The sequence below is a fragment of the Aplysia californica genome, unplaced genomic scaffold (genome assembly GCF_000002075.1).
Source record: "Aplysia californica isolate F4 #8 unplaced genomic scaffold, AplCal3.0 scaffold00534, whole genome shotgun sequence".
NCBI classification, from domain to species: Eukaryota; Metazoa; Mollusca; class Gastropoda; order Aplysiida; family Aplysiidae; genus Aplysia; species Aplysia californica.
The window spans coordinates 29,649-41,061 of NW_004797804.1; the positions used below are offsets into that span (position 1 = coordinate 29,649).

An 11,413-nucleotide genomic window follows, 5' to 3' on the forward strand; every position below is an offset into this window, starting at 1 on the left:
TATAATTTTTAAATTTTGTTATAAATATCCCAGGGTTATTTTCCTGTTATTTTACTCTTCCTTTTATTGATGGTACTGTGGTTTTAAGTTCATCATCCAGTGGAGTTTGTGTTGTTTTTTGTTTTTTGTTCTTCCCAACATCATTGTTACTGCTCCTCTTTTGGGAATGATACGTGACAATGATGACAATAATAATAATACTATTAATCTATCTATAACACCTAGAATCATGTATTGACCGAATGCTGTATGATCTGGACTATTGTGCACTGTACGTCCACTATTCCCAGGTTGGAGACTGGATGTACCCACTGGTTGCAGGTTCCACACCAGCCTTGCGCACCGTCGATGGAGCTTACTTGTTCCCCGACAATAATACAAAGCAACCAGGTGAGGGTGGCAGTGAATTTTTAGCATGTCTTCTTCTTCTTCTTCTTCTTCTTCTTCTTCTTCTTCTTCTTCTTCTTCTTCTTTTTCTTCTTCTTCTTCTTCTGTTGCTGCTGCTGCTAAATTTCTTCTCTTCGAAACTCTCTTTTAAGAAACCAAATGTGTGTTGCCTTTATTTTATTTACACTACCGTATTATATTTAGTGATGCACTCATGTAGTTCACTGAATAGACGAGTACGAGTACCGGTAGGCCATGCATCACAGAAGGGGATTATGAGATGTTTGGGATGTATGGCCTTATTTCGTTTTGACAGACATCCTTTTAAAGCAGTATGCATGATGCAGCTTTGTCTGGGCGGTAAACAGAGGAGGTACGACCTCGCCATCCTTTCATATCTTGACTTCGTTGATATTATACTCTAAAGGAGAGATGTGATCAATACGTTTGGAATCAAGGAAGGTCTTTAACGTGCGCAACCAGATATCAGCCCGAAGACCACGAGCCTGCAAGGCTTTTATTTCATACCTGACAGGTCTAAAGGTAGTTCGGTGATTGAGGGGCATTGAATATAATGAAACATAACATTAACCTAGCTTCTGAACCAGCAGAAATGTCTAATTTTAATTTACGTAAAGCTCAGTTGGGTTTGAATTTGTAGGCAGGCACGAAGGCAGGCGCGAAGGCAGGCGCGAAGGCAGGCGCGAAGGCAGGCACGAAGGCAGGCACTTCTGTGATAATCGGAACGCGTAAAAAAGCCTGAAAACCCTAACATTATATAACTATTTTTGTACTATCTCACAGCGCTGTTCTCTACTCCAAGGTAGTCCTAAAATTTTTCTATTTCATGACCAACGATACTAGGTATCCCATAACTCACTTCTCTAACCATGGAAGCCGAGAATGTTTCTGAGTGTTCTCAGAGGGTCTGCTGGGATAATAATAGTTGTAAAGCGCATAGAGCATGCTCTTGAGCATGGATATGCGCTATATAAATGCAATTATTATTATTATTATTATTATTATTATTATTATTATTATTATTATTATTATTATTATTATTATCTATTTTGTAGGTACATCGAGGGCTCTCCTGGTCTAGAGGTTACGGTTCTTGCCTCTCATTCAATAAGTCCTGGGTTCGAATCCGGACAGCGACGGGGAAATTTTCACCTCTAAAAATTTTCTCCTTTCACCTCCTTTCCTGCTCTCTATCTAAGTTCTGTCGTCTTCGTCTCCACTGTCTGCTCCCTCCCCCCCCCCTCCTCTGGGCGCCGGACACTCTTTCTGCAGCCTTTCTACTGCTACTCCTCGGCTCCTTCTCACTGCTGTCTTTCATCTACACCTCTGATCTTATGGTAGGTGAGATCTTACACCTAGCCTTCTTGGATATAGGCGAAAAATTTGCGCACGTTAAAGATCCCGTACCCTACAGTCCTACAGCCATGCTATCAGAAAAACAGTGAGAAGAATGTGACCATTAACCTTTGAAATCATTTTCATGGTCAATGCACAAGAAAGAATGAGAGATAAGATAAAGACGACTGATGTTTGAGGAAAGAAGGAGAAAACCACACCAGAGCACCTGCCAACCACCCACACACTAATGTTATGTAACAATGCCACTAATACTCCACATCTGTGGTAATTTTTCTTTTAAAGTTTGTTTGCAATCTTCACCATGTGCCTGTTGGCTGTGCGCTTCGTTGTCGCATGCAGAACGTGTGAGTTCGATGCCTGTTTGGGGAAGTGTCGTATGACATGCATTAAGTACTATTTGTTAGGATATTGTTCCCTTTCAGCCCTGGTTCGCCCTGGAAGAGAGGGTCGAAGCAGCCTCTCTCTTAAATGATCCAGATAGTGTCGATAGAGGGTGTGAAACATGGACAATATTTCATTAGATTTTTACATGTCAGCTGTGATGGCCATCTTTCCTATGCAATGTGTGCATCTTTCCACTGCAGGTTCGGTAGTATGCCTCAAGCTGCCCGAACGTCTGGCTGAGCGGAAGCGAAGCAGATTTGAGCGTCTCATCGAGTCGTTCACTGCCCTGGAGCTGCAAAGGGACCACTCTCGCCACAACCGGCAGGGGCATAAGAAGTGAGAATGAGAGTTGCTGTTACTGGTATCGAGTGTCTTCAATATTCTTTGTTTCTTGATTCAGCGTGTTCATAGTGGGCTAAAGTGCTATCATAGCTGGAGCTGGTGCCTTCTTCTATCACCATGGGCAATTTATGACCCATCACATTGGTTTACAAACGTGTCTGATTAATGATTTGTCTGAACATGAACTAGTCATACACTTCGTATTTGATGATGATGATGATGATGATGGTGGTGGTGCCGTCGGCGACGGCGACGGCGACGGCGACGGCGACTATCTACATATTAGAACTCCATGAAGTAATAATGTGCAAGTAGCTTAAGGACTCCATGTGGTGGTTATCCGAGTTTCAAAGTCGCAAAGTTCACCTCCAACAGAATCCAAAGTTGTTTTCAAAAAGATGTTTTATTTTTTTTAAAGTGGACGACGTGTAGTATTTTGAGTTGACTTGCACAAGCTCAAGTAGGTGAAAACATTTTTAGTCTTGCTGATTTGGTTCAAAAGTTTTAGTCGTTTGAATTGGGAAGTAAGAAACGCAGTTTTCAGAAAATTGAGGTTTTTGCCTGATACCTCTCTGAACAGCTGAGTTTGTCAAATGACTTATTGGGTCTTTTACTAATTTTTCCCCCGCATTTCTACATTGCTGATTTTAGTGGGAAACCCCATGTTTATTTTTGGTCTATGGGTATGAAGCACATGTTATTGTGGATAGCCATTTGACGTAGTGAATCACAAGTGTATCTGAGCTGTTGGGCATTACATTGCCTACTGTGTAAATAATAGGGTTAGATTATACTGTGTCTGGTTTTGTCACTCTTACTTTTTATCTTGTGGTGTGGATGCTATGAGATGAGCCATGTAGGCTTTTGTTTTAATGAACATGTTTCGATGCCTCCATCGACACAATTTAGTACATTAATGAGGCGGGCTGACTGGGCCCATCCTGACTGAGAGTGAAAGGTATACAAGATCCCAGTAGAAAACCCCAGCAGATAATTGATTAAAATTCTCCCCACTCAGGAATCGAACTGTGTCTCCTGCATGCGACGGCAAAGCGCTTCACCGCCACTTCACAGACACTGGTTGTGTAGGCTTTGCTTTTGTTACACGTTGTGGTTTATGTCCACTGCAATAGTGATCGTGCAGGGTTCCCTTCACTTTTCAATTGTTTGGCAGACAGGAGAGTGGTCAGTTGCCACTATAATGTCGTTCATTTACTATTGCAGATTTTTGTGCGTAAGTATGTAAGTGTAGGTATTGGCCTCTTTTACTCTCTCTTTCGTTTGTTTGACGGAGTAAAGGGAAGCGCGATAGCACAATAATGATCCTTTAGTGCAGAGGTATTGTAAGTAAGGCAATTCAGAAAGAAACACTAGAGGGAAAAAAGAGCAGAGGAGTAGGACTTACCAGTAGTGGTGCCTTCCACCAACCACCTGCTTTTCTCGTTTGCTTCCTATCCAGTTTTGTTGTAAATCTGTAGCTGTAGTAATACATAGTGTCGAAGTTGGCCCTGGAGTAATTAAACTCCCTCCCCTGTCCACTGTGTTTTACTCACAGCCCACCACAGTACGGCACATGTAAACTGAGTGAAATCAAGGCGTCGAGCAACTCTGACAACATCGTCACAGGTACATATTATGTATATATATATGTAATGGACTCTCCACCCAGTCATTGGTGTACATGTATTGTAGGAGCAATAATAATTTTATAATCGATGGTGACGTGTAAGAAATACAAACCATAGTATATTTTTTAATAGCTTCATATGATGGTTATAAAAAAAAAGATAACGTTATTTTATTACCATTACTCTTACGTAGGGTCAGTCAATGACCGCCTTGAACTAAGAGTCTTATAGCTCTGACGTCACAAAGGGCGCACTTTCATTTACAAGGCTGCGCATAATTGTTTTCATTCCGATTGTGACGGAAACGTTTCTTTGTATTCAGTGACGTGCTAATAATTATAAGGTACCTCAGAGAAAAAAAAATCAAATTGTCTGAATGTAGATTAAAAAAAAAACTGGATCAGAAAGAGCTTTAAAAAACGATGAAAGTTATCGTTTAAATCATTAGAATCCGACAGTGAATAAAAACTTTATGAAGGTTCAGATTCATTCAAAACGTAGAACATTTCACCCAGCCTGCAAAACAAAGAAAAAAGCAGGACTTTGAACAGTCACACAGTCATGTAATGACAATACACAAACTTATTTATTATGTTTTCTTGAAGCCAAGGACGATATTGCTGCATACAGAGACTAAAAAAATCATTGGGCTTATAATTTTGATTCTAAACCCATAAAATTGTATGTAGTATGTAGATAGCTTTTCAGTGAACAATTTTTACTTGCTGTATCAAAAGAGGCCACTTCCAGAGGCCTGTTGCTCGCAAAGTTATTATCCTGTAAAGTCAAAACTTTGTAAAATCGTTGATAACAATGCAGGGTACAAGCTTATTATATTATTATTATTAATTTTTTTTTTGCAAGCATAGGACAGAATGTTTGAAATATGCCATCGTGAAAATTAGCAGATATATATAGTAAGCTGAAGGAGCAACAATACTGGTAGTTTCCCCTGATAACGGTTATAACAGGACTTGCTTACAACAGGGAAAAACTGCCGGTTCTGTCTGTCCTGTAAATACTACGAGTTTGACGGTACCATGATTCGAAATAGGAAAGACCACCGAACACAAACGATTATAGATTTCCTTTAATTTGAAGCCTGGGAGAGAAATGGCTTGCATTTGACACAAAATCGACTCTTCGCCCCTCTCATGTGCACTTTTCCAGTTAGGACGCAAAGCGCGAGGAGGGGGTGGGAGTATGTTTCACAACAGCATGCTTCTGTAGACCAGAAAAGCACAGATTCCATTTATGTCATACACCCCAATATGTACGTATGTAGGGAAAAGATTTGCTTTTCAGTTTAATCAATGCAAAAATTGTTTTCTAAAAAAAACCCCCAAAACCCAAAACAACAACAACCCCCCCCCCCCCCCCTCCCCCTAGCAATTTCTGGTGATTTCTTTTCCAACTTCGTTTTTCTTACAATATATTTTGTCACTGTGTCATTTTGCCTGCTTTTGAAATAAAGAGGGTGACCTTCCCTCTTTAATGGTTTGAAAAAAATTAGTCATTTGCGTTTTCTCCTGGTCTACGGGTTTTAGACCGTTTGAATAACCCTATCGGGTACGCTCCGAAAAACTTGGTGACCAAATGCACTGAGCGCGACAATCCACCAGTGGACCCTGTTGTCGTTTTCCTTATAGGACTAGGAATTAATTGCTCTCAGTGGAAAAAAAAAGAAACAGAACAACATTCATGTATTTCTAAAGAAGAAAGAACACCTTGCTGAACACGAATATAAAATATATAAGTTTCCTCTTATATGTCAAGACTAGATATATTTTGTTGAAAAATGGCACGAATCTGACACCAAATCGACGCTTCGCCTCGCTCGCGCGCACTTTTCCAGGGCCAAAACTTGAATTGTTGGCTTACCTATACTATAAATTATGCACATTCATACTTCTGAGCTGTGTGTGATGATTCGTATTGTGCCAGAACATAGACTTTGCCATCTTCTAACTGACTGAGTTGTACGGTCCTTATCAAACTAATGCAAATTTGCCCTGTAACACCGTCAGCGAATTGGCCGTCAGATTTGCACACTAAACTCGACGCACGACATCCACTCAGTGGCTACTTGATAATCCTTCTCACACACGCATCTACGAATTTGGTCTATTTTTAGCGTTTGTCGCTGATTAACTGATTTGCTCCTGATTTGAGCTGAGTATGAAAATGCTTTTTAGTCTTTAGCCAATATTTAAAGAAAAAATTGGAATTAAATTTTAAAGTCCCCTGGAGAAATGTCAAAGGAACTGCATCACCTCGGCCTGTCAGCAAAATATCCGGCTTCGCCAAGATATTGGCCCAATGACCAAAAAGGCTGGTGGGCGCCAGTAGTAAGGCACAAACACTCTCTCACATATCTTCTCCACCCACATCTGTGCTCATAATCATAAAAATATAATATTAATATGCTTGCAATCCCAAAACAGGCTCACAGACACGTGCATGATATAAATGGTTACAATAATTGTGAACATTAATAATATCGTTAAGCTAGATACGTATTCAGTATCCTGATTGTAACCCAATGATATTCTGATATTGCCTGCTTTAATTTATATTAAAGGTCATGCTACAAAGGTGATTAAGATGGTAGGAGTTTAATGGATGATGGCAAAATTTCTTTGTGTAGATCTTTCTTTGTTACAGATCAGAAACCTAAGTCTTTTACTTCTGAATTATATTTTTATTTGAGGGAATAACGTTATACCGTCAGCCCCACTGTACCGCTAACGTCTTGCTCATCCTAAAGTAGGTGGTATAACATAACAGGTTTGACTTATAATATATTCCGATTATTATATAATGGGACCTTTTACAGTATACATCTAACTCTTTAGTCAGTTGTTATAAAAGCAAATAGTCAGCACAAAAATTGAAATAAAAAATCTCACCCGACTAATATTTTTATAGTGTAGACATAACACTCCTCGGTCCGCACTAAAAAAAAAATAATCATTGCCCCCCGCCCAAATATATTATCTTGTACCATACATATACAGATACATATGGATCTTATCTATATATATATATATATATATATATATATATATATATATATATATATATATATATATATATATATATATATATATATATATATATATATATATATATAAATATATATATATATATATATGTGTGTGTGTGTAGTATAATCCGCTTATATCGACATGTTTTGGGAAGTGGATTTGATGTCGATATATACAAATATCATAAAAAGTGAAAATATAAAGCCAAAGAGGAAAAAACAAGGGGAGGTCGGCGGTAAAAACACAACACTACTTTTTAAAGCTGGCTGCTTCCCTTGATTCTTACACAACTACACAGTGAAACCAAAAACTAACAAGAGGCAGAGGGGAAAAGGGGGGGGGGAGTGGAGTTACGGTATCAAAGACCGAGCAAAGCGAAGCGCACACTACACACCAGGGTTACCACTCCTGGGTTTTTTAACCCAGATCTGGGTATTTCGACTTGGGTCCAGGGTTCTGGGAAGGTACAAGGGAAATTTGAGTAAATCTGGGTTCTTGGCTCATTTCGTTCTTAATACAATGATCACATAGCCTACTGTGTTATTATATTGAGATTAAGTAGGCCACTTACATCGTAGGCTAAATTACATGTGTTGTCATTAAAATCTGGCCTACTGCACACGCTGTAAGCAATGTTATTTTCAATGTTGGAGTATTCTGAAAATTGCTTATTGAAGTTGAAAATTAATTAACTTAAAACATTTTTTTGTTGAATAAAATTTTTTAAAATTTTTTACCTCAGGCCTTTTTTCCCTTATATAAGTCATGTGTCTGGGTTTATGGACTGAAATCTGGGTTTATTTTGACACAAATTTGGCCGGATCTGGGTTTGTGTCAAAATAGAGAGTGGCAACCCTGCTACACACCAGCGCATACTTTGTTGTAGCAGCCTTGTAGGCCTGTTTGCGGCCGCTTGACGGGGAAAATGGAAAGGTGAGGCACTGACTCTGACACTTGCCAGCAACAGACTGAGAATGAGAATGGGATGGTGAAGGGGAGTGAGGGATCGGAAAAGGGGGTAGGCAGATGATGCTCAGCACGCGAGACACTCACGTCTGTGAGGCATTGTACTGTGCCGGAGACTACACTATGTAGGCCCTTCATGACCTACTAAAGCCTGGTGTGTCGAATAGGCTACTTGGTGGGTATGCGGACTTAATGAAAAACGAATGCGTTGACCGTTAGCGTGGCTTCCCCCCCCCCCATTTATGTTCGTGGGCTTCGCCAGGTACCCAGGAAGCATGTCGATAAAGCAGAGTGGACCGAAAAAAAGTCGATATAAGAGAAATTGTTCAGTGAAGATATTGAAGGAAAATTTTCGTAATTGGAAAATATGTCGATGTCAAAAAGTCGATAGGCTACATCGGCTGTCGATATAAGTGGATTATACTGTATAACAGGGCAGAGTTTTTTGTGTTAATTTCTCCCCTACCGTTGGACTCAGTAGCTGAAGGGTGCATCGTTAGCTCGTGTTAAGACCCTGGTTTAAATCCCCAAATGGGTGTTCTGAACTTAGATTGTTTTGGAAAGTTTTGAGGCTCTCCACCCGTTTGAGTCTGTCCTATCGGAGATGGACTTAAAATCCGGAGTTCCTGCCTCTGAAATAACCTTATAGGGTTGATATCGGCATTTAAATCTATGCAATCTCCAACACAGGGGCAGAGTGGATCGCCTGGGGCATTGAGAAAACCGCTGAGAAGGTGGGTGACCTCATCAGAGTCGGTTCCGAGAAACTACGAGAGCAGATACCTCCAGAGTCTACTGAATGCAATGTTGACCCAGGGATGCAGATGGCCATGGCCGTTGCCAGAAAGACCGCTGAAGGCGTGGCTGATTTCACGGGATTCATGGGTGAGCTGTACTAGCTTCTTCTTCCTCCTCCTCTTTATTCTTCTTCTTTTGTGTGCCAAATCTGAAACGGACACCGGCACTTCTTGTTCACTACTCATTACTCAGCTGGGATGCTCTTATTTAGTTATTATTACACATACAGTTTTTCTTAGTCGACCGTCAGTTCTTCAAGTTCTCCAAGTACGTTTAGCCTTGGTCTTCCTGTACCTTTTTAGTCATCTATTTTTTTTCAGTGAGAGAAAGGTGTCTACTGTATTCTATCGATTCAAGTGTCTAGAGACTGCATTTGTCTCTTCCTTACATCATGTAGGTTTTTTTTTGTTAATGACTGTCACATGCTGGCTTCTTTCAGCACCTCCATTTTTGATTTCTTTTCCTTCATAAATTTCTCAACAGTCTTCCACAAGAAACTTTATTTCTGTTACCTCAGATGTGTATTCCAGTGTCTTAAGTAATTTTCCTACATGTTTAAGCAAAAAAAAGCTTAAAGTTAAAGCCCTCACTTAAGATTTTTTTTGGTGTGCATTTTCTGTTTTTCGGGATTGGACTCATTTTGTGGATCTATCTTTAATTAAGCTATTGCAATTCTTCGGTAAAGTTTTATTTCTGTGGTACATTCGTCATCAGATGTAATGACAGGGCCTATGTTAGATATTTGAATTGTTAGACTTGTTTGACACATGTATTGACAATCATTAATGGTAGTCTCACTTTTGCTAACAAAATAACCTTTAGAGCTATTTTTAAGTATGGAAATCTTCGATGGCAGGAGTTTAGGAGAGGTTTTCCCGTAAGTTACAGCCCAGCTCTATTCAGGTCATACTCACCAGATCCTGGCAGATCATCTGTGGGAAAAGTCACATGCAGATCAATTAAATTTATGTGTCCAAGGTGGTGTGCACCCTCCCCCGCCCTCCCCCCCCCCCCCACCTCCCTCCTCCATACTTCCTACGGCACAGTGCTTGAATTTTGAAAGTCAATTTTTTTAGTGTCATAATGCCATAAGCGCTCCAAACGACAGTTTGTGAAAGATCTTTAACCAGGGCCACCTGAAAGAGAAAATTGACTTTGGCCACATAAATAGATCAACTGAACTAGAGAAGCTACAGTGCTGCTGTGTTTTAGAAAGACAGAGGGAAAGAAGAGCAGAGGAAGACAGAATACCACATACACAGATGGCCTGAACAAATTTGCAACAAATAACACAATTTAAAAAACAAACAAAAACAAACGTGATATAATCAAGAAGACCGATAGAAAAGGGAGGAGTGGGGTACAACTACTATGATCGTCAATGTCTGCTCCAGACCAGATACCTTACGAAAAAGAAGATTGCCATAAAACTTTTCATCAGAATACAAGCAGCACACACACACATACAAACACACACACTCATACACACACACACACAATGCCCAGCAACTCTCTCCCTCTCCCGTAATTCCCATTCACTGTGTCTGGCGATGATGCCTGTACGTGTATCAGTATCCTGTAGCCAACGTCTTACAGTTTTCCGTACCATTGCGCATACATGTGTATGTCATACATATCCAGTGGCTGCACTGGGAGAGGCGACCATGTTTGTAGGACGCCAGCTGGCCCCTCACGTCCGCCGTCAGGGGGAGAAGTACTTGCCTGAGCACATGAGCAGAACGGACCCCTGGACAGGCAAGTCTGAACTGGATGATTTGGCGGAGAAGACAGCCTCGGGAATCAAAGGTGAGAGCCAGTCTGAGTCTGAGATTGAAAGGTGAGCTGGTGATGAAAGTGAGCTGGTGTGAGGCTGAAGGGTGAGTTGATAATGAAAGGTGAACTAGTTACTAGTGTGAACCTGAAGGGGAGCTGATGATGAAAGGTGAACTATTTACTATTGTGGGTGTGAGTCTAAAAGGTGAGCAAGTGATGAAGGCGAGCCAGTTTGAGGGTGAAGGGTGAGTTGATGATGAAATGTGAACTTAGTTACTAGTGTTAGTGTGAAACTAAAAGGTGAGCTACTGTTGAAGGTGAGCCAGTGTAAGGCTGAAGGGTGAGCTGATGATAAAAGGTGAACTAGCTACTAGTGTGAATGTGAGACTAAAAAAGGTGAGCTAGTGATGAAGGTGAGCCAGTGTGAGGCTGAAGGGTGAGCTGATGATGAAAGGTGAACCAGGGTGAGACTGAAAGTGAAAGGTGATCTAGCGGTTAGTGAATGGGAGAGCCAGTTGATGATTGAAAGATGAACCTGGGAAAACTTAATCCAGTTCCACTGTTCCTTCCCCTGTAAAAGTAGCTACGAACAAGGGTAACTGAAAGGTGAGCTGGTGTGAGACTTAAAAGAAACCTGATGATGGAGAGATGAGACTGTGTGTGAGTGTGTGTGTGTGTGTGTGTGTGTGTGTGAGAGAGAGAGAGAGA

At 40.6% G+C, this 11,413-nt stretch overlaps 1 protein-coding gene across 3 annotated transcripts in view; it reads left to right on the top strand.

The window, feature by feature from the left end:
• Positions 1-11,413, top strand: part of LOC101849873 (spartin) — a 41,483-nt gene that overhangs the window by 27,097 nt on the left and 2,973 nt on the right. For all 3 annotated transcript variants that reach the window (XM_005106448.3, XM_005106447.3, XM_035971908.1), the window contains exons 4-8: positions 291-390; positions 2,352-2,487; positions 4,049-4,119; positions 8,825-9,019; positions 10,574-10,738. In XM_005106448.3, coding sequence (XP_005106505.1) covers positions 291-390; positions 2,352-2,487; positions 4,049-4,119; positions 8,825-9,019; positions 10,574-10,738 — 667 coding nt within the window. The remainder of the gene's footprint in view (positions 1-290; positions 391-2,351; positions 2,488-4,048; positions 4,120-8,824; positions 9,020-10,573; positions 10,739-11,413) is intronic.